At 52.0% G+C, this 22232-nt stretch overlaps 9 protein-coding genes across 9 annotated transcripts; 7 read left to right on the top strand and 2 right to left on the bottom strand.

Moving 5' to 3' along the window:
* Nucleotides 1-46: 46 nt before the first annotated feature.
* Nucleotides 47-1085, top strand: APUU_50528A (ankyrin repeat domain-containing protein; the record flags this gene model as incomplete). The annotated part of the gene is made up of 6 exons (XM_041705535.1): nt 47-104; nt 159-184; nt 265-393; nt 449-571; nt 646-975; nt 1035-1085. 6 exons carry the CDS (start codon nt 47-49, stop codon nt 1083-1085), a joined length of 717 nt encoding a protein of 238 aa, XP_041558011.1.
* Nucleotides 1086-1256: 171 nt separating this feature from the next.
* On the bottom strand, nt 1257-3920 carry APUU_50527S (M protein repeat protein; the record flags this gene model as incomplete). The annotated part of the gene is made up of 3 exons (XM_041705534.1): nt 1257-2201; nt 2254-3701; nt 3761-3920. The coding sequence occupies 3 exons, from the start codon at nt 3918-3920 to the stop codon at nt 1257-1259; spliced, it is 2553 nt and encodes an 850-aa protein (XP_041558010.1).
* Nucleotides 3921-4446: 526 nt separating this feature from the next.
* VMA13 (H(+)-transporting V1 sector ATPase subunit H) lies at nt 4447-6006 on the top strand (the record flags this gene model as incomplete). Its single annotated transcript, XM_041705533.1, has 3 exons — nt 4447-4750; nt 4820-5342; nt 5394-6006. 3 exons carry the CDS (start codon nt 4447-4449, stop codon nt 6004-6006), a joined length of 1440 nt encoding a protein of 479 aa, XP_041558009.1.
* Nucleotides 6007-6729: 723 nt separating this feature from the next.
* APUU_50525A (Zn(II)2Cys6 transcription factor) lies at nt 6730-8310 on the top strand (the record flags this gene model as incomplete). Its single annotated transcript, XM_041705532.1, has 3 exons — nt 6730-6910; nt 6971-8230; nt 8279-8310. The coding sequence occupies 3 exons, from the start codon at nt 6730-6732 to the stop codon at nt 8308-8310; spliced, it is 1473 nt and encodes a 490-aa protein (XP_041558008.1).
* Nucleotides 8311-9913: 1603 nt separating this feature from the next.
* On the top strand, nt 9914-13165 carry APUU_50524A (uncharacterized protein; the record flags this gene model as incomplete). The annotated part of the gene is made up of 4 exons (XM_041705531.1): nt 9914-10341; nt 10543-11473; nt 11527-13013; nt 13078-13165. 4 exons carry the CDS (start codon nt 9914-9916, stop codon nt 13163-13165), a joined length of 2934 nt encoding a protein of 977 aa, XP_041558007.1.
* Nucleotides 13166-13897: 732 nt separating this feature from the next.
* On the top strand, nt 13898-14489 carry APUU_50523A (Apq12 family protein; the record flags this gene model as incomplete). Its single annotated transcript, XM_041705530.1, has 2 exons — nt 13898-13913; nt 13969-14489. 2 exons carry the CDS (start codon nt 13898-13900, stop codon nt 14487-14489), a joined length of 537 nt encoding a protein of 178 aa, XP_041558006.1.
* A 552-nt stretch (nt 14490-15041) lies between these two features.
* Nucleotides 15042-15923, bottom strand: FET5 (putative signal sequence-binding GTPase GPN3; the record flags this gene model as incomplete). Its single annotated transcript, XM_041705528.1, has 1 exon — nt 15042-15923. One exon carries the CDS (start codon nt 15921-15923, stop codon nt 15042-15044), a length of 882 nt encoding a protein of 293 aa, XP_041558005.1.
* Nucleotides 15924-16710: 787 nt separating this feature from the next.
* SAM2 (S-adenosylmethionine synthetase) lies at nt 16711-18047 on the top strand (the record flags this gene model as incomplete). Its single annotated transcript, XM_041705527.1, has 3 exons — nt 16711-16851; nt 16959-16986; nt 17047-18047. 3 exons carry the CDS (start codon nt 16711-16713, stop codon nt 18045-18047), a joined length of 1170 nt encoding a protein of 389 aa, XP_041558004.1.
* Nucleotides 18048-18834: 787 nt separating this feature from the next.
* On the top strand, nt 18835-21757 carry APUU_50520A (uncharacterized protein; the record flags this gene model as incomplete). The annotated part of the gene is made up of 3 exons (XM_041705526.1): nt 18835-18990; nt 19057-19779; nt 19829-21757. The coding sequence occupies 3 exons, from the start codon at nt 18835-18837 to the stop codon at nt 21755-21757; spliced, it is 2808 nt and encodes a 935-aa protein (XP_041558003.1).
* Between the last annotated feature and the right edge of the window lie 475 nt (nt 21758-22232).

Raw genomic sequence — 22232 nt, 5'->3', positions numbered from 1 at the left:
CACAACCCCGCGTTTATGATTTTATAAACTGTGCAGATACCTTATTATGGCCAATACAACGGATGCGAAATTTCCTCTCCATGAGGCTGCTCGAGAGGGCAAGCGTTTGTCTCCCCGCCATAAAAAAGCCTTATATACACTCGCTAACCACCCCACAGTTTCTATAGCTGAGTCGCTCTTGAATGTATGAACATATGTTCCCTGCGTCGCTATCTGCAGGCTCTGCTACCTTAGTCTGAATTATTCATCTAATTCTACGTGCAGGCCAACCCAAAACTAGCAACAACAAAAGATGACGATGACCGTCTCCCCATCCACTGGGCAGTGGCGTACAACCACCTCCCCATCGTGGAGCTTCTTGTAGCGACAAAGGACTTTGATCCAGATGTCGAGGTACATTCGTCATCCGCACATGTTTCGGACTGAATTCTCAACTAACACCAAACAGGACGGGTCATGTTGGACCCCTCTAATGATCGCATCAAGTTTAAAAAACGCAGAAGGGGATCCCATTATCGACCTCCTTCTACGAAAAGGCGCGGATACCAATATGAAGAGTGTTACCGGCCAGGTACCCATCCCTCCCATCCGTCGCTGGAGTCCAATGCAACTTCTTCGAGGACCAAAGCTAACTAATGCATCCAGAACGCTTTGCACTTCGCGACATCCAAAGGAAATCTCTCCACAATCCGCACACTGCTAAATAATAAATGCAGTGCCCGAGTTAAAGATAAGCGGGGTCAGCTGGCGCTTCATCGTGCTGCTGCAATAGGTTCTTCGCCAATCATCCAGATTCTTGTGAAGGAAGGCAGAAGCCCTGTTAATGCAACTGATATTGATGGTCTTACGGCGTTGCACCATGCTATCTCGGAGGGCCATGGCGACGCAGCGGTTACATTGCTGAAGGCTGGCGCTGAGGCCGACAAGGAGGATCTGGATGGGAAGCGGGCAATTGATATGGCACCGGATGCAAGGGTAGGTGGACAGGCCTTTTCTTTAGGCGGGCGATTGATGCTGACTCGGTTGGATTCTAGGTGCGAAGTTATATTTTGCAGGCTGCAGAAAGGGAGGGAATTGACTTGTAGTGATGAGTCCGAAAATAAATGCAATCAGAATGTGCAGGTCGCAGGCCTTTCAGATACCCTACTCTATTAAGTCGTATTAGAATGTCATGAATAACCATATATTTATATTTCGTCAAGAGTTTGAACTCCCTGCGAATGCAATCTATTTACATAATCATACAGGCATGAAGGTTACTTCATCGTGCTATCCACCAACTCGCGGTATATTCTCTTAATATCCGCAATGTCGGCCTCCAACTCTTCCACCTGCTCGCTCTTTTCACCGAGCATTTCAAGCGTGGTATCGTACCGTCCATTGAGTTCCTCGAGTTTCTGTTCCAGCTCGTGTACTTGGGTATCAGATGCTCGTTTTTCATCAACCTCCCGCATCAGGTCGACGACCTGTTCCCGGGCTTCGTCACGTTGAGCGGTTATGCGCGCCAATTCATCTTTCGAGGCGGCCCGCTCGCTCTCCAGTCGACGTACTGTGGCGCTCATCCGTTCAACAAGCTGGACCGACGGGCCAGCGCCGACGGTGGACTCGGAGATAATATCGTTGATCCCCCGCGAGTGAGTTGGCGCACCACCGAAGGCCGAGGGTGTCCCTGAGCCAGTGAAGAATTCATCCGATTCGTTCAGGGCCGGTGTTTCCGGAACAGGGGGTACTGATCCGTTACCTGAGAGTACAGGGGATAATACTGATTGGGATGCTGAAACGGGAAAAGAGTTCTGTCGTGGAGGTGTGCCTATGCCCAGATCTGGGGTGACACCTGGTATCGCGGACGAACGACGACTCGTCGGGCGGTAATCGGACAGCGAGACAGCTGCCTCCAAGTTACCACTAGGGCGATACAAGGAAACAGGAGACTCGTTGCGTCGGAGCGGGTTCATGGGTCGGATGGCTTGTTCACGCCACTTGGCCCGCTCATCCTCGAGTTTCTGGGCCCAGGTTGCGTCGCAAAGAGCCTTTTGCTCGGCCGTTTCATTTTGGGCTGTGGTCAGCCCATCGACCGCCTTTTTGAGCTTCTGTTCGGCCTTTTGTAGTTCTTGAGAACGTTCCTCTACCCTGTTTGAAAGGTCGCGCTGTGTTTCTTGTGCGTTTTCGAGTTCCTCCTCAATTCGCTTCATTTTAAGATTCTACAACCTGTTAGTCTCCGGAGACAAGAACATAAGAGTCAGATAAACTCACCACTTCGCGGATCTTTCGTCGCGCCTCACCCTCTCGTCGCGAAAATTCATCTCGTTCCTTCTCAACGTTCGCCAGTCGTGAAAGTAGAGAGCCTTCCAAAGCTTGCCAATTTTCGCTTGCTACCGCGTATTGCGTCTGTAATGTCTCAATCTGACGTAGAAGTTTGACCTGTGCGTCTCCAGCAGCACCAGAGGACACCTCCTCGGCTCTTGACCGCAGAGACTCCATCTTGCTCTCTAATACAGACTGCTCCCCTTTCAGCTCGGCTTCTAATACCCGGGCCTTTTCCTTCTCCTGCTCGATGCTCTCCTTGAGGCTGGTTATTTCCCTCCTCAGTTTCTCCTCACCAATTTCGCGTTCAATCCTAGAGCTTGAGAGTTCCTCCTCAAGCTTATCAGCGCGCTGCTTCTCCCGCTCCAGTGCATCGGAATTTGCCTTTGCCTCCGCATCGTCCGCCCGAGAAACTGCACGAGCAAGTTGGCTTTTCATTTCCTGCACTGTTTGGGTTAAAGCATCCCGCTCAGTTGTTACGGCTTCCAGGTCTCGAGCGGTCTTGGCCTGGGCGGAAAGCGATCCAGCCGCTCTCTTCTCTGCTGCTTCTGCTCGCTTGGCCCTAGCTTCAGTGTTGGCTAAATCCCTCTCTAGCTTTTCATTCTTCTTCTTTGCCTCTGTTTGGAATTCGGAGGTTTCGGCTAGTTGCTGTCGGAGTTTCTTGATTAAAGTTCTATGATCCATCTCAGTTTTAGAAAGCTTCTGTCCCTCTTCAAGCAAAAGCGCAATCCTCTCATCCTTTTCTCGGAGCTGTTTATCGGCGCTTCCGGGTTCAGCTGTAGCAGCCGCCTTCCGGGCAGACTCCGCAGCTTCCTGGGCTAGGTATTTCAGTTTCGACTGTAAAGCATCGATTCGTTCAATATATCCATGCATTTCCTCTTGTAGTGCGGAATCCTCAACGCTCTTCTCTGCTTGGGAAAGCCCATCTGGAACCACTTCTTCACTCGACGGGGCACTGCCGCTCTCCAGGAGCGAGTCAGCGGCGACTGGCGTGGGCTCTGTTGGTACAGACGAAGACTCGGTTTCCACCACGTCAGGATCTGAAGCCGGTACGGAAGTTGAAGTGTCTTTCTCGGCGGGATTCGACGCCGCAACCTCCGCTGAATTGCGCGGCGAAGACGAAAAGTCATGGCTTGTCCTCGAGGCCGTTACTGCTGGTGTGAGAGATATGGAATCCCGAGGTGATGTTATGTCCTTTCGAGACGAGCCGAGACTAGACTCGATGTCCATACTTGAGCGTGCACCGTTGCTAGGAACTGGGCTGGTAACAGGAGAAATACCGGCGGGGGAGGAAGAATCGGCGCCGTCACCCTGTGCGTTTTGTTTTACCATAGCACGGGCTAGGCGTTCTTGGAGTCGGTCATTCTTCTGTGCATTGGACGAACTTCGGGAGATGCCTTAAAGAAACGTCAGCCAACCTGATTTAGACATTCAACACTATCCTCCAACAACATACTACCAGATTGGTCACCCGACTTTGGCCTCATTGCCCTCTGTTTCATCTGCTGCTGCCGTTTTGCGTCTTCCTCTTCCGTCAGCATCTGGTCCAATCGCGACTCTACGCCTGCGACGGCCTGCTGTAAAAAGGAACCGACTTTCCACTTATTTTGCGACATGGTGCCAGATGTCTCGTACAACGGCGATCGGGGTAAGGTGAGGCCCTGGCGATAGAGACCGACTCAGAGTATGAAGGGAGAAAGAAAGGCCGTATAGAATAGTCAACAATGTCGATACGAGGTTGCCTGCGTGCGCTGCTATGAGGTCGGGAGGCAGCCGTATCTCGGATTGCTTGCGTCAATCGCAGACAAAAGCACGAATAAACGAGGGACTGGTTCGGAGTAAAAATCCATGAAAAGTGACGGAGTGCGACTAGCAAGAGAAGGTAAAAGAACACGAGTTTGAAGGTTGATTCCACGTTGACAGACGTAAGATTACCCTCCGGTCTGGGTTGCGTGGACGAGCGCAGCAATTACTAGAACGGGCTTGGCGGCGGGCTTCCCCAATTCGGTCTGCTGGACATCAACTTGCCCAGCTCCGATTGTCTACAGCTGTCCCCCGCGAGCTCTTCTAAACACCCCGCCCCTCCCTAGCTTCTATTTTCCTGGTTACCCTCCTGGCAGGCGCATTTACTTGCCAGAAAAAATGTCGGCCGCTTCGTTGGAGCCCCCCACGTACCTCAGCTCCCTACAGAACAACATCCGAGCTCGACCTATTCCGTGGGAGGGAGCTGTCCGAGCTGGAAACATTACAGATGACCACTTGAAAAAGATCAAGGCAGTGGACAAAGTTCGCAAGGAACAGCGGCGTCAGACGATCGACGGGGATATCTCAGGATACGTGGGCTTGCTGGCAGGAGGTTCGAGCGGGAAGAGTGTCCTTGAGTCCGCGGCGAGGAGAAGCGATATCGTACAGTATATCCTGGTCCTGGCTGCAGATCTCATCAATGGTAATAACTACTCCTATAAAGCCCTTTTCTTGTGGGTTATCAGGACTAATGATCTGTTCGTTCTATTAGACGCCCCGTCATTGTCGTCCGCCCTGATCGCTCATCCCCAGCCGTACAAACCATTCCTCCCTCTGCTACGCCATTCTACGAATGCCGAAGATCCTATCCCGCTGCTCACATCAACCTTCTTGACAAACCTAGTCTCAACAAGCATAATTTCGTCCTCGAAATCGGCGCCGCAAGATGAAGAAGCTCTTCCGCAACTGTACAACTATCTGTCCACTCTGACACGAAACCAGGACAGTGGACTTCAGGACATTGGAGTTCAAGGGCTATCAACATTACTTCGAACGTCTAGGTCTCGACAGCTATTCTGGGAGCAGCGGAAGGAGACCGTTGATCCTTTGGTTGAGATTCTTCGTGCGGCCGCGGGAGCCAAAGACAGTGGTTCTAGCACTACTCTTGCCGGTAGCTCGAGAGCTGGCGATATAGGGATCGCCGGCGGGGTCGGTCTACAGCTTCTATATCGCGTGCTTCTCGTCCTCTGGCAACTGAGTTTCGAAGGCAGCCTGATTGGTGATGACCTGCAATCGTGAGTATCCCCAGATGTGACATTATGTAGTTGTTACTAATGTGTGCGCAGGGACCATGAGATCCTTCAACTATACTCCCACCTTCTACGACTGTCTCCAAAGGAAAAAACCACCCGTCTTCTCCTTGCGACTCTCAAGAACCTGCTCTCCTCCAACCACGCCAACCTTCTTCCAGTTGCGGTGTTTGTACGCCTTCCTGCTCTTCTTTCGAACCTCTCGGGTCGACACCTGACAGACCCCGACCTTCTGGAAGACCTGACATACCTGTCGGAAATTCTTGAGGAATACACCAAAACCCAGACAACCTTCGATCAGTACGCCGCAGAGCTACAATCTGGCCACTTACGGTGGTCCCCACCCCACAGGAATCCCACTTTCTGGAAAGAAAATGCCCGCCGTATTCTAGATGAATCCAGCGGGGCCCTTCCCAAAAAGCTGAGCCAGATTATGTCTAAGAGCTGGGAGAACGACAAGCAGGTCCTGGCCATTGCTTGCAATGACGTCGGGCACTTGGTCAAAGAGCTACCCGAAAGGCGGGGCCAGTTGGAGAAACTAGGGTTGAAGACAAGGGTGATGGAGCTAATGGCTGATAAAGATGAGTCGGTGCGATGGGAGAGCTTACGAGCGGTGGGAGAGTGGCTCCGTTATACCTTTGACGATTGATTTTGTACATTTCTCTTCCTCTTCTTATGTCGAGTAAGGACTGAGTATACCACTACCTACCGTTCATGTTATTCTCTGTTTAACTTGTAAAGACCTTGCAGCGTGTTGTTTTGTTAATATATTGTGGACATAGCTAGGATATGGGTCTAGCATAGAATGAATCTATTTCTTGCAGATGTCAAATTCAGTAGTTAATGTTTCACCGCACAGAACGAAACGCCAAGCCCCCCACGATCTCTGCGGCATTTTCCTGGCGGCCGCTTTGTCCCTTCACACTTACAATAAAGTTTCAACTTGAGACGCCATCTCGAATATCCCGCAGAAGACGCCAAAAAATTAGACGTGCAATTGGAAATGTCAAAATGTCAAGTCATGGAAACAGCGGTGGGCCGGTGATCGCCGCTATACAGATCGCCCATGGTTCAGCAGCTTATCGCGGAGGGATTGCCACTCAATATGCCGCCACGGCCACGAGGCCAGGGAGGCCATGGCTCAACGCCCATTTTCCCCGCTTCTCCTCAGTCTTCCTCGTATATATTTTTGTTGTCGTATTCTTTATTTCGCATCTGACTTTTTGATGATTATCTCCCCGGCCAAATTGCAGCCATTTCTCTCTTATCAGTGAACCGACCCGAGAAGCGGCGGGGGGCGAGAAAAATCGCGCACGCCGATACGAATTTCGAAGCCGCGCCCAAAGTGCAAAAACGGCCCCCTTTTCCCCAAATGTCACGATCTTTTGGCGGTTGCAAGCGATGTAAGGCACGACGACAGAAATGTGATGAGGGTCGTCCAACTTGTGGGCGGTGCAAGTCCGCGGGGTCACGATGTCAGTATGCGATGCAGCTGCAGTGGGGAGGCCGGGGTTTCTCGAAGTCAAGGTTTGGGTCGTGCATGCAGAAGCTAGGTAAGGGTTTTCGCCATGAATACTCCTGGTGGAATCTAACATGATCCTCTTGGTTTACAGAATACTCTCCGGGAGAATTCATCTACACCACTGCCAACGAACTATCACCAAGTCCAACCGAGCCCGTATCCTCCACAACCATCACATTACCGAAATCCGTTGATCCGTTTGCCTCCCTCACAAACAACCAGAAATCCCTTCTTCATCACTTCCTCAGCGATGCCTCTCAAATAACAGCCTGCCATTCGGGCATGCAACAGGAAATTTGTCGCATGCTCGTGCCGATGGCTCTCCAAACACCATCATTACTGTATGCAACCATGGCGCTGTCCGCAATCCACCTCCAGGCCCTACATAATCAGTCAGAGACCGTCAAATCAGCGCCGGATATCGCGCGATTCATGGCGATGAGCTTAGAACATTTCCAGAAGGAGCTCCAGAGTCCAGGCGCAAGGGGAACGGATGCGCTGCTAGCGACGGCACGCACCCTTTGTCTTGCGGAAATTCACTCTGGTGCAGTTCAGCCCAATTCATGGCGTGCTCATATTGAAGGTGCGCAGGCGTTGATGGTTGCGTCTCGTGAGCGAGGAGGGTCGCCTCCAGATTCGTCAGAGGGCTTCCGCAGGTATCTAAATCGTTGGTATCGGTCGATAGTCTCTTTGACGGCATTGACGGGGAACGGGCCGCCAGTTGGCGGTATTACATGCCAAACTATTGGGAAGCCAGTGCCTACAACAGCGGATACACCAGATTACCTAGACGATTACTGGGGGTTCACGGTGAGTTTGTCAGCGGTATTCCGCGGGATTGGAGCCGCAGCCTGGCAAACTCCCCCGGATCAAGCAGCGGATGATGCGGAGGTTACAGCCCTGGAATCATCAGTCCACGAGCTGATCGATGAGGGAGCACGGTCCCCACCCACGTTCTACCCCGGCGTAATTGAGGGGTTATCAGAGGGCCATATTCTACGATTTACGCTGTGTAACGAGGCGTTCCAGCACAGCGCGCTAATTCAGATCGAGCGTCGACTGCGCAGGGTACCGGCACCTTCACCAGCTGTGCAGCGATCTGTCAAGAAGATCATCGAATGTACCGAGCAAATCGGGCCCTCTCCGGGTCTTAGTCCATGGACAATGCTTACGACGCCGTTGTTCATTGCGGGCTGCGAAGCACAGGGCGACGACCGGGCCCGTGTTCGGGATCTTTTGTCCAAACTCCATGATACCATCCGGGTGCCGAATGTGCTCCAGTCGTTGAAGTTCCTGGAGCAGTATTGGGCTCACCAGTTGGATGAGAATGAGAGCTGGAATCGTTTCCTTGGTATGTTCTGTCCGGGGTTTTTTGCGAGAAGCAGGCTAACAGCAGTAGATCGGATGCGGTTTGACTTCATCCCGTACTGAAGGGATTTGTGTGTATTATTGTTAGGGTGTGACGTTGGGTCATGGCATCTCGGTGCCATGGTTTCCGATATATTGAGTTTAATTCTAAGTTGGCGTACAATCTATGAGCGAGGTAGCGATGACACGATTATAATGAATTCTTTTTTACTTCTGAAGCACGATCTTTTTGAATCGCATGGTTGACGCCTGACGGGGAATTCTGGCAGTCGGATAGATCCGAGGAATGCACTAGAAGACAAGTATGGAAATACGAGACGGATCAGAACCAAGGACAACTTTATTTGCACTCCAGCGCAGTAGTTTTGAATAGGCTGATGCTTGTTTCTCTTGAAGTTGACGAGTCAACAAATATATGGTAGTTGGCGTGTATTCATGCATAATGCGGACATTAGCGTGTGACAAGAGGGCGGACAGAGCACTAATATTGCAAGGTCATTCGCAGCAAGGAGCGCATTCTGGACTGCTGCGGTTTCAGCAGGCGCCCGTTCTGGCCATGGCCACTACAAAGAGACATGAATGATGAAGCCTTGCATGAGGTATAAATAGACATCTGGAACATTCAGGCCTGGGCGCCTGAAACAATGGTAGTCTTTAAGTCTTCCAATAGTAGGATATTTTTAACCTCTCACGGCGACAGTTGAAGCTATTGACTTTATGCTGTGCAAGGTGGATAGCTGCAGGTGCCATGTCGGCCTACGGAGTACAGGGTAGAGGCTAGAGCACGCAAACGGCCCTGCTGGATGTTTCAGGACAAGGCGAGACCGAGTCGGGCTTGGGCTTGGGCTTCGGAGTGAGACGACTTCTCTATCGCTGTGATTCTGGGAGGAATGTTACCCCTGAGGATTTGCGGGTGGGGGATGATCCGGCCATGTTCGGCAGCTGGTTCGTGCTCCTGCCGTTCCTTGCATCGCCAGTTAGGCGCTGACTCTGGGCAGTGAGCACTGTGTTCTCCCAGCTGGACCAATTGACGGCGACGGGTACATGCACATTCCCAACGCCTGAATCCATTATTATTATTGCATCTGCATGCAAACAGTGTGCACCGGTTTAAGGCAGGCCTGGTGTCGCAGAATCTCATTGCTCCGATAAAGTTGGCCAGTACTATCGACTATTGACCCACTGCGAACCAGAGTGCCAGACTATCGCAAGCTCCCCCTGAATCTCGTCCTCAATCTCTCCTTGACTCCTGCCCTGGTCCTGGCCCCAACTCTGCCGTCTCCTTAGTTCTTGTCCTTCGTCTTGACTCGAGTCTTACTCCATTCAGCCGTTCTCCGCCTCTCCTCCTGCTCGTCAACCCACTTTGCCTGCCGCTTACGCTCTTTGTCGCTGGCGCGTCGCAATGAGGGTCTGTCGATCCAAAGCCCATTGACCATCACCTTGTCCCAGCACGGCCTCTCATTCGACGAGAGCGCCCTTTTTTTCTCCTATCCGCGCCGTCTACTCTTTTTCGCATGAGCACGCCGCCCGCCCAGGGTTTGGCCGCCAAACTCTCTCGTTGCCCATCCTTCGCATCCTTTCCATTTCTGTTCTCTCTCCTATGAATATCACCTTGTCTTATTTTTATCGCTTTGTATATTGCGACTAGTTTTTGTTTCGACAAATCATGGCCGCTGGCTGGATCTCTCCGCCTGAGCCTGGCGCCCGAGCTTCTGTCACCGACAGTGTCGCAACGAGCGCCTATCAACCCCATCTACCTGAAGCCACTACTACCGTCCCTGCCTCTCCCAAGTCCGATCCTGCTCTCGTGCGCAGGAAACCATTGCCGCCCACGGCATCTTCTGTGATCCCTCCTCATCCTCGACGATCTGGCCCTTCCACCTCGTCGTCTTCTTCCCTTTACTCCAACCGCTCCCTCTCGCAGGCTGATCCTCCGCCGCTGCGCTCCTCCTCCCTCCAGTCCCCCGTCTCTCTCTCTCATTCTCGGGGCAGTTCTCTTGCAAATAGCCTTTCATCCCCTGTATCAAACTCGGCCGCGCCGCCTTCTGCTGCGCGTGGGGACCCGTCGCTCTTTTCTCGCAGGACCTTGGACAGGTATGTCAAGATATGCCCAGCCCTACTTTCCCTCTCCACCCCCTGTCACCACTCCAGCTTTGTCCCCTCCCCCTTGTTTTTCCTTGCCCCCTCTGGTTCTTTTGGCCTCCTCTCTCTCTTATCGTGCTTTCGTGGATGTCGTATGTTCGTCCGTTTAGGACGTTATAGGACTAACCTCGTGCGTCCGTTTCTCTACTCCAGGTTTCCCCGGGGCAGTCCTCTTAAGACTCCCCTCCGTATAGACACCTCCGCCTCTGCCGTGAATACAGACGGTGACAGCACCGACGATAGTGACGACGATATAACTAATTTATATGAATCGCAATTTACGAATGGGACTCCACTGCACAGCCGTCTCGTTAGCGAACCGTTTATCCCCGTCCTTCCTTCTCCTACATCCTCAAACCACAGACGTGCCAGGACTATGGCCTTGCACCCACCGCAAAACCGACCGCCACCTCTACACATTGATTCCAGTGCGCGAGGTATGCCCAATGGTGTGAACGACCCCCGGCAACCGAAAACACCTGGGGGCAAAATCAGCTCCTTTTTTGGCTGGCGAGCCGCTACATCTCCTGGGGGCGAGTCCTCCAGCACAGAAATCTCCGACGGCGGTCGATCCCCCTTACCTTCACCTATGCCTCCATCAATACCTAGTACCTCCTACTCTATCACACCCTCCACCTCAGTGCCATTCGACCCCACCGCTCGACCCCTTGGGAACTACCCCGTGCGCAATGGCTCACTCAGCAGCACGAGTATACGGGATTCAGGTCCTTCGGCCCTGGTGGCAGAGTTGGAGAATGAGCTGCGGGAAATCAGCTCTGAGCTGGCAGGGTCGATTCGGCGGGAGATGGAGTTGGAAGATTTGGTGGAGAGGTTACAATCTGAGATGCCATCGGAAGCCCCGAACAGGCGTACCAGTGATTATTTCTCGGACTCGGGAACCAGCTCTATTCGTTACGCTTATGAGTCGGGTGGCCGTGTTGAAGACATAGAAAAATATAAGCGCGCTGCAGAGCAAGAGCGCGCTCAACTCCGGGCTGATATCGGCCATAAACTTCAGGAGGAACGTACCCGCCGGACAGCGTCTGAATCGCATGTCCAAATGTTAGAAGCTCAGGTTACTCAGGTAGGTTTTTGCTATCTTTTCCTCTGCCGGCTACGGTAATTGACTTGTTTCAGCTTCGACGTGAAAGGGTAGAAATCTCCGACTTATCTTCCAAAGCTCGCGAGCTTGAAAGTGCTTTGGAAGGTAATCGCCGCAAACTGACGGAGGAACGCCAAATCAAAGACAACTTTGAAGACCTTCTAACCGCTATGAGAGTTGAGCTGGAGCAGCTTCGTACTGAGCGAGACTTGCTTAAAGAAGGCAAGCCCCTTACTGATCCAGCTGAAGTGCAGCAGTTGAAGGAGGAAATCGAAGCTCTGAAGATCGAAAACGCAGCCCTTTCACAGTTGCAAGGCGGACGATTCGCCTCGATTGCGGAGGAGGATAACGCACCTATGAAACGAAATAGTGCCTTTGGATTATCACGATCAAACTCTCTGGCTCGCATGCCCCCTAAGAGTTCGTCGCGGTCTGGCTCACTATCGAGGTCAAACTCAGTATCAGGCAAGGACCGTGACACTCGAGAATCCCTGGCGGATCGGATGGAAGGCGCTGAGGCTCAGCGTGATGCCCTCCATGGCGCTCTTAAACGCCTGCTTGATCGACAGGCCTACGAAACGCGGCAAACAGAGAAGCGTGTCAGAATCATGGAAATAGAATTGGCGCGCGCACAGGAGACCGGCTCTCCGCGCAAACTAGGTTACGAGCGTGAGGTGCGTAATCTGCGCGATGAGGTGAACCACCTACGACTCCGCGCGGAGGATGCCTTGGATCAAAAATGGCAATGTGAGAAGGGACTGGCAGGTCTTAAGATGGACCTTGATCGTGCAGAGCAGGAGACTGCTTCTCTCCGCATCCTTCTCCAGGAACATGACATTTCTGTTCCCGCTGAGCTTGAGGATACTCAGAATGCCTTCGCCGAAGTCATTGCCACCTCCTCGTCTCTGGAATCCGCGTACCAGCAGCTTCAGGCGGACCGCGAACACGCAGAAGCAAGTGCCGCGCAGTCACCACAAGACTCCGGTGAGCTCGCAGAATCTGTCACCCGGACAAACATGCTAGCACTACATGTCCGCCAGCAACTGGCAACAAACACCGCCCTCCGCAAGCGTCTCTCAGACGCCATCAACAAGGGCGAAAAAGACCAACAGCTATCTGCATCTCGAATCAACGATATGCAAACAAAGCTGAAGGAAATGGAAGACGGCCTTCTCGTGGCGCAGAATCACGCAGATGACGAAATTTCTCGTCACGAAGACGAAGTTCGTCAGATCCAGGAAAGCCACAGCGCTCAGCTCCTGCGCTTGAAGAGTGGAGCTCGCAGCCCTGCGTCCTTGTCGCCAATCCCCCCAAGCACCCCGTTCATCACACGGTCTCCACGCCTAGACAAGACCACGAGCGGCGACGGCGTACCGCTGACCCACGTCGTCAAGTCTGACGCCCTGGACCAGCGAGTCAAGGAGCTCGAGAAGCTACTGCGCGTAGCGGACCGCGAAATGGGCGAGGTCGTCAGTCGGATGAACCGTGCCCAGATCGATGTGGCCGAACTCCAATCTGCTCGGTAAGTTTACTCAATAACCCAAACTTTAAACCTTCCGAAATCAGTACTAACATAGTCGACTCAGTGACGAGGCCCTCCGCGAAACCCGCCGTCTCCAGGCAGAAATCCTGACAGAGCGCAACGTCTTCAAGAATCTCCTTGGCCAAAACTAAACCAAACAACCTAATCCCAATTTCCCAACCCAAACCTCTGATTAATCTACCTACCATTTCTTGACATTTATTTTGCACATTGGATTGGATCCTAAAGACTATATATCCCCGGATGCCGGTGTTGGGTGTTTTTATATTGCTATTTAATTCCGCGTTATTCCCCAGCCATGTCTTGTCTGCTCCGTCCAGGCAGGCCCGGGCAGGGCGTTGAGCGGTCACGGTGTTGGACTGTATATATGCTTGTTACGAGCACCACGACGTTTCTGCTCTAATGTATGTATATAATTGAGCTACTGCTACTACTACTATTATTAATCTGCACCACGAAGACGGATTAATTAATATATAACTCGCTGTTCATGACTCCCAATCACCTAACTATTGAAAAAAGTAATTCTTGGAAGCAGAGTGAAGAAAGGATGGACTATAGGAAGTGATATATAGATCGTTGGAAATATGTTTAATCCGCCATACGAAAAAGGAAGGAGTCTGGGGTTGCCGGGTAAGGTTTGTTTGCTCTGTTTGTTTCGCGATCGAGACAAACGGGCCGCTCGCTCTGTCGGCTGTCCAGACTCCAGATCCATACTCTCAACGTCAAGGCTGTACTTAAACTCGCATTTGACTCTTGTGGATTTAAAATAAAACATTTCTCTCTACATACAGTGGCCCAGGATTCCTCGACTTTACTCATCCTCCACCAACCTTAAATCCTTGAGCTACAATCCCGTCAACATGGAGAATTTCCCCGGTTAGTCTCCCTCGCAACGCGACAAACAGTATATACTAACAAAGCAACAATATAGGATACGTCCAAACCGTGCTCCAGCACCCAACCGTTCAGCAAATCACCTCCTCCCCACTTGCATCCAACATCGCCCATTTACACACGACATACCTCAACCCCTCTCTCGCGCACGTCCGAGAAACCTACGTCGACCCATCGCTCGCCCATCTGCGCATGACATACCTAGACCCCTACGTCGTGCAGCCTCTGGCGCACCTTCTCGCCTCAACGCCCGATCTCGCCTCCGTCATTGTCCTAGTCATTGTCCTTTTCCTCTCGTTCAAGATCCTCGACTATACGCGCCGCGCGGTCATGTTCTGGGTTTGGTTGACGATGAAATTGGCTTGGTGGGTTACGATCTTTTCGCTGGGGATATACATGTATAATGCCGGGTGGGAGAAGGTTGCGCGCGATCTAGGATTTGTTTTCAATTTCCTTGTCGGGCTGTTGGAGCAGTTTGGGCATAATCTGGAGGAATCGACTGCGCGCGCTGGGGACGGGTCTTCGGGGCAGCGTCAGGCGGGCTGGCGGAGGAGGTGATTTCGTCTTGTCCTTCCTGGTCAGTTAGGTACATGATTATGGCCACATTGCGTAACGTTTCGTTCAAGCGGATTTTCCGGTTGACGGGTACGAAAAACGAGCTATGTTTTGTTTGGGCTGGCGGCGTCGGGTTGGTTGGTATATCGGTGACGAAGCTTTTTTGGGTATGATTATTTTGGTTGTTTATCCTTACGCGCCTTTTGCTTCGTTCCGAGTGGTCCCAGTGAGCTATGCGTGAATAGAATATTCATAGTATAATTATGATTTTTAGCATGATATTTTATCGTCCTAGATTATATGTGTTCGTCCGTTTTGTTGGTAAATCAAGGCCTCAACACGTCGGTCATTGTTCGAACCAACAGCAGAGTTCAGTATATTACCGACGTACCCCATACCCTCTCTTTCGGCGGAGGATATTCGTGGATGATGGCCATGTCCGAACGGGAGCACAACTTGTATGCACGTCAGATCCCGGTAAAGAAGCCGGATCCGGAGACACCAACGATCGGTCATTATTCATAGTTCGCGTCAAATTTCCATCACAGTATATCCTCAATCTGCATCCTCCCAGTCAACTTCCTGCGCATCCCCGGGCTCCCTCGGCTCCTGCGCCTCATGGTACTGAATAGCGTCATCGATATGGCTCAGCACAGCAGAAACACTGTCCTCATCCTGAGCCTCCAACTGCAAGAATGACACCATGCTGAAATCATCGATGAGCTGGGCAACGGCGCGGTTGAGTCTCTCGAACGATCCCCCGCTCAACAGGGCCTCCTTCGACATCGGATCGGAGCTCTCGGAGTCCTCGACCGGGACTTCATTGCTATCCTGTAATAGCTGTACGTCGACCCGGGTGAAACGCTTTAATTCCCGGCGCGAGACCATCTCGCGCACCTGGTCCATCTTCGTGAGGATGTTGACGTGCGGCATCTCCAGCATTAACATGGCGGACATGGCGCTCAGTGTTCCAGCGAAGAACTTTGCTTTGTCAACGACGAATGTGCTCTCGAGGAGATATGCAGCGCAGAGGCTAATGTTTAGCGGACCAGATCGAGACAGGAACTGCACAAGTGACGGGAGAAGCGGGACGTGGGTATAGAGCTCAATCTGACCAGGCATATCGAAGATAATCAGATACTCTTCGCTGAGCGGATCAAGCGCCTCGGATAGGAAATCCAAGTTCTGCAGCAGGAATTCGAAGCAGTATATCAATCCCCCGTTCGGGCCCAACCCCAGCTCCTCCATTACATCTTCGAGGGTAATCAGCTCGCGGATATCGAGGTCCGGCTCGTACTGGAAGGTCTCGGCGGCGGGGTCGAGGTTGACGTAGAAGCAGCTGCGGCGGGTGGTTTGGAGGTGTTGGATGAGGGCGTTGCAAAACGTGGTTTTCCCAGCGCCGGCTGGGCCCATTACGAGGGTCCCGAACTTGGACATTTTCGGTGTTCGAGGAGCTTCTCTGTGGTTGATTATTGAAGGTACGGAGGAGGTACAGATGCGGCGGGAATTGCTGGGAATTTTTCCTCTCCGCCCGCGAGGGATCCACCGAATAGGCTCAACTTGAGAGTGCTTGTAGACTTTAGTATGGACCGTGGTTGATTGATTGATTAATCCTTCTACCGGGCGTTTTCAGGGGGCTCAGCAGCCAAATAACGTGTATATACAGGAATTTAGGTGTCTCCAAACCTTCAATCCTATTTAAAGTCCTCTCTTCGCGTAAACTGGCCCTGTTTCCCCTTTATTCTCACTAAGTATGGACCATGGTCGAAACTGCTTTCTTGGTTTATTATTCCACACCGAAGGCTTCCACAATCGCGTCGGCTTATGAATTGGATCGGCGAAGGATAACCACTAATTAAATGCCCATAGCGGCAGATGAATACGTACTCGCCCGCCAGACTGCCTGCCAATACTAAGAGAGATTGAGTATTCCCGGACTTCGGTCTTTCTGGCCTCAATCCAGGGCGGTAAAGACCGAATCCTCGAATGGCGTCGTAGTCCGATGTGGGGCAGAATGGCGAGATTGCCGGGATGATGTTTTCGCGGCTCCGTGCACGCTGCGTCCTTTTTCCTCCGACGTTGAAAAACCCCACTTCAAGCCTGCCCCCCTCACCCCTTCCTCTCTCAAATCCAAATCTCTTCTTCCTTCTTATCCCTTATACATACACTCCTCTCTATACCCCCTCCTCCTCTTCTTCTTCTTCAATTCCACCCGATCTTCACAATGGGCTCCCTCGCTAATCCTAAGAATGGAACTTTCCTCTTCACCTCGGAATCCGTAGGCAGAGGTCATCCGGATAAGATCGCCGATCAGATCTCGGATGCGATCCTAGACAGTTGCCTCAAGGACGACCCATTGTCTAAAGTAGGGAATTCTGAATTTTCTTCGTCTTTTTAATGGCCTGCTTGCTTTTTCTGCAAGGCGTACGGCCCAAGTCTTGCCTGAATGCTGGTGATTAACAATGTGAATAGGTTGCCTGTGAGACCGCTACCAAGACCGGTACGTTTTTTTGCCTTTGAACATACGCAATTCTACACACCTTGCTAACCCTGACTTCAGGTATGGTCATGGTTTTCGGTGAAATCACCACCAGGTCCCCACTTGACTACCAGGCCATCATCCGTGGTGCGATCAAGGACATCGGTTACGATGACTCCGAGAAGGGTTTCGACTACAAGACTTGCAACGTCTTGGTTGCCATTGAGCAGCAGTCTCCCGATATCGCCCAGGGTCTGCACTACGAGGAGGCTCTCGAGAAGCTTGGTGCTGGTGACCAGGGTATCATGTTCGGTTATGCCACCGATGAGACCCCTGAACTCCTTCCCCTCACTCTCCTCCTCTCTCACAAGCTGAACGACGCCATGACTGTTGCCCGTACCGACGGATCCATCCCCTGGCTCCGTCCCGACACCAAGACCCAGGTCACTGTTGAGTACGCTCACGACAACGGTGCCGTCAAGCCCCAGCGCGTGGACACCGTCGTTGTCTCTGCCCAGCACAGCGATGATGTGAGCACCGAGGAGCTCCGCTCCGTCATCAAGGAGAAGATCATCAAGAAGGTCATCCCTGCTGAACTCCTAGACGACCGCACCGTCTACCACATCCAGCCCTCTGGCCGCTTCGTCATTGGTGGTCCCCAGGGTGATGCTGGTCTTACTGGCCGTAAGATCATCGTCGACACCTACGGTGGTTGGGGTGCCCACGGCGGTGGTGCTTTCTCCGGAAAGGATTACTCCAAGGTCGACCGTTCCGCTGCCTACGTTGCCCGCTGGATCGCCAAGTCGCTCGTTGCCGCCGGTCTCGCCCGCCGTGCCCTAGTCCAACTCTCCTACGCCATTGGTGTCGCCGAGCCCCTCTCCCTCTACGTCGACAGCTACGGTACCTCTGACAAGACCTCCGAGCAGCTTGTCGAGATCATCCGCAACAACTTCGACCTCCGTCCCGGTGTCATTGTCCGTGAGCTTGACCTGGCCAAGCCCATCTACTTCAAGACCGCCCAGAACGGTCACTTCACCAACCAGGAGTTCTCCTGGGAGAAGCCCAAGGCTCTCAAGTTCTAAGCGCTGTCGCTTACGGCTTGATTCTCCCGTGACGTATCTTCCTCGTCTCCTTTTACGAATATAATGATTCCAGCTTTGTTTCAACAACTCAAAGCACAAGCATAGACATGTCAAAACAAAAAAGCACCTATTATTTCCTTATCTAATGTCAGACTATTTCTTTGCATGGTCCCATCAGCGACCAAGGTTTGCGCGGATAAATTCAACATGATACCACTTTGGGAGGATGTATCGGCGTTGTTTTGGAGTGATGATTTCAACATATGAGCATAGAAGCTCAGCACCTCGACTGGAAGCCGAATGTTACTTATGACGGCCCTCGAGGGTGGTTGGCATCAGACCGATATGGTCTGATTCCACCACTATTGCATGCCAATCTAAACATTGGCAAACTAGAATAATGAATGACAAACTTGCATTGCATGCAATCTATGTTTCCCTCAATATTGTAATTGAAAGAATATCTCTGTAAATCTACATTCAATCTTGGGGTGTTGTTTCTCGTCCTTGGGGTTTGTCCGGGCCCCATCCCATGGCCCCATCATGCTCGGAACCAAGACGGCTAGCAGACTCAGGCACCTAGGCATCAAATGAAACCCACATCCCCACCTAGCTACGCTACGCGCTGACGCGAAGTCACGTCCAAAGAATCCGATTAAGCTGGACTTCGGTCACTATACCAATTGCCTCTATACTTGTCGCCAATCATTACTTTGTATTCGGGGATCCATATATTGCATGTCATTTCCCCGACCTTGACTTTTTATCCCTTCAACAATTACAATGTATGAGTAATTCCAACGCGTTCATGGCTTCGCGTGGATCTCTCGATGTCTTGCAACCCATTCAACTCAACCAGCTCCACGATGCTCTTCGTCCCCCGTTGAAGAAGCGCAAGCTATCCGCTTCTAGTGAATGGGCCGCTGATAACATCGTCATTCGGGTGCGTTGCGAACCAACTCAACATCCGTATCTTCAATGTACTGACATCCCTACTTTTTGGTCACAGGCCCACGCCGCGTCCTTATACGATGAGCCGTACGTCCTTGAGCCGATTGCGGTAATCTCACGGCACCAGTTCCCCTTCGACTGGTTAGATGTCCCGTCTGCGCTATCACAGATCCAATCCGGGAGTCTCTTCCTAGCGCACATCCCTTCCCTCGAGTCAGACGCGCAGCCTGAGCTGAACGTCCTGATTGTTCGACTAGCCTCCGATGGCGGATTATACGTGATCGAAAGAGTAAAGAGGGGCATTTACTCCCTTTCGAAGCTAGCCCGGGGCGTAGAAGAAGGAGATGTCCGTGTTGTCGTGAAAGCGTCTAGCCACCGAGCCAACGCCCTACCTCCATGCACACCTCGCAAGCGGGTTGAGGTCTCCGCCGATGGCAGCGACTGGTGGCGAATGGCGCAGGTTGATGATCCGGTGCCTGATCTTAGCATCCAGCTTCCGACGAAACGAACCCAGGTTGATTTTGTTTTTGGGGTGAACACTGAACCTGTGGACCGCGATGAGCAGATGAAGAGCATGTCTCCGGTTGATCCTATGGATGGGGGTTCGAGCTATGATGTTCGTATGCTCTCTGTGCCTCCTGAGTCTCAACTTCCTGCGGACACTGCAGGGGCAGGGGGTGACGCGGCTGGTGAGGAAATTGTTTGCGAAACCACGCAGTCTCCTCAGGAGCTTTTGGATGGACTGAGGGCCCAGTATTTACAGGCTCTCTATGTCTCCAAGGTATGTTGCTCGATATACTCGATAAAGATATCCATACTGATATACCTAGACATCTGTTGCATACTTTGCCAAAGGTCCTTTGCCACGCTGTCGGGCCGCATTCCAAGCCCCGGAACAGGCCGTGGGCAATATATCCGAACTTATTGGTTTCTATAGAGAGGCCATCTTAACAGCCAAGAAGATGGACTTGAAATTCCGCGAGACTCTACCAGCAACCGTACACGACGTCGTGCTCAGCATATCGGACGATGAGGTAGCGCCGAAGAAGAGGAAGAGTAAAAAGAAAACGCTTGGGAGGAATGGGCTTTATCCCGAGGAACCGGACTTCATTCGACTATGGTGGAAGAATCGCACGCTGACAGAGATCGGCTCTTTAGTTGAAATATCTAGAGATGCGGAAATTAAGAAACATGTGTCTGACTTGCGGTTGCGTGAGACTCAACTCCAGATTCTCCTTATCTTGGAGACGATCGCACTTGAGACGGCTACTGCAGAAGAAGCAAAGAAGGCGGGGCAGGAAGAAGCTCGCGCCGAGACAACCACGGAGAAGCCAAAGCCAAAAAGCAAGAAAGCCCAAGATCTCAATGTGATGCTCGAACTCCACTTGGATCGTCTATGCATCTGGCACGCCGTGAGCTTTGACGATACTGCGGCATCTGACACCCAGGCTTCAGGAAGCAACCAGCAATCGGGCAAGACGGGTGGGAACGATGCCATGCGTGACTTCTGCACTGAGGTTATTATCCCTTTCTACGCTTCGCGGTTGCCAGACCGTTGCAAATCCATTACTCGGAAACTGGGAGTCTCGGCGAGCACGATATCCCCTTTCCACAGGTCTACCAAGAAGCCTCGTAAAGAATCGAGTGCTACAGAGCGCAATGCATCTCACAAGTCTCGCCGTCCACTACATCGGGTTTTGACGGACGAGCAAAGTACCTCGCAAGGCCGAGCGCCACCATCGCTGAACCGCTCGATTACTGCACCATCACAAATAGAAACCAAACGGGAGACGACGCCCTTGCTACCGTCACTCAGCGCCAGCGTCCGAGGAGGGATCCAGAAGGCCAAGCGAGCAGAGAACCGAGAAGTCGACCTGTTTGCTGTATCACGGCAGCACGAGACAAAGCTAAAGCGCGTGCAGATGCTATCAGACCAAAAGAAAGAGCTAGACGCTGCTATTCACGCGCTCCGGAAACCAAACCGCGAACTCGTGGCCAAGGATATCGCTCAGGATGCAGACAGGCGGTCCAGCTCACGAAAGCCTAAGAACCCGGTCCGAAATCCGCTAGGTCAGGGCGTCCAGGTCATGGCCACTCCCAGCAAAATACGGAAGAGAGATGCAGTTGTCGGCCTTCCACCTTTGCCCAAGAACGCGGCTCGGTCGAAGTCGTCGAAAGCGCCAACTGCGTCTTCCTCATCGCCGTTCAACTCTGAGCCCCGAGTTATTCCTGCATCCACGACCCGACCTACAAGTACGCCCAGGTTTACCGCCGACGTCGTGGTACAAGAGACTCCCTCCCGCCGTCCACCACAGCCTCTAGGGTTATCCAAAGACCCCGAAGAGCCCAGCGTAGCAGAATCGCCCATCCCTGGAGGAAATCTCTTCCGCGTCCCTCCTCGACCAGGTCCTCGGCCCACGGATACAAACCCATTAACACCGGTCAGATCACAGCATGTGGGTGCTACAGATGTTGATATGTTCCTAGACGGCCAACAACCACGTCTACCACCTCCTCCCCCGCCCCTCTTTGCTTTGCCTAGCAAAATCACCTCTTCGGCGCAGAGTTCAATGGTCTTCGAGACACCGCCAAGGTCTAAACCGGCTTCAGTCCCGACTGCGGCTGGCCGTCGACCGGGTGGTTCTGGCCCTAGTCCTGGCTTTAGGAAGCCAGCTGTTGTTGTGCCAGTTACGCCGGAGAAATCAATATATTCGACGCTGGGGTGGGATGATGATGATGATGATGAACTTGCATTGTGATTTTTGTTTACGTGGTGTAATAAAGCATGTCATGGGTTGATTAATCAATATGTTAGCGGGCGTTTGTATACCTAGCTTATACTTTAGATGGAGGGTATGTTGCCCAGGTTATGATTATAGTCGTGCTGGTGTTTAGTAGGTTTAATATATCGATATTATCCTTTTCTGTTGCAGTTAAGTCCGACTTAGTAGAAACAAAACTGCATTGACAATTGACATGCTCAGTGAGGGCGATCTGGGCCGAGGCACGGAGGTGCAAGCAGTTATCGGGGTAAGTACCGCGAGGGCAGGATATCCGGGGCTACACCAGTAAGCAATTATCCGGAGTTACTAAGTTAGTACATAGTGTATAGTTAGTTATACAGGTCAGTATTCGCAAGCTACACTGAGGTAAATACTAATAGTAATATCAATACTATGGATAATAGAACAACATAACTATTAATAACTGGTATCACGTACTCACCCATCCATC

Source organism: Aspergillus puulaauensis, chromosome 5 (assembly GCF_016861865.1).
Source record: "Aspergillus puulaauensis MK2 DNA, chromosome 5, nearly complete sequence".
Classification (NCBI taxonomy): Eukaryota; Fungi; Ascomycota; class Eurotiomycetes; order Eurotiales; family Aspergillaceae; genus Aspergillus; species Aspergillus puulaauensis.
Note: the sequence above shows the minus strand (reverse complement) of the source record. Positions and strands in the feature narration are given on the sequence as shown.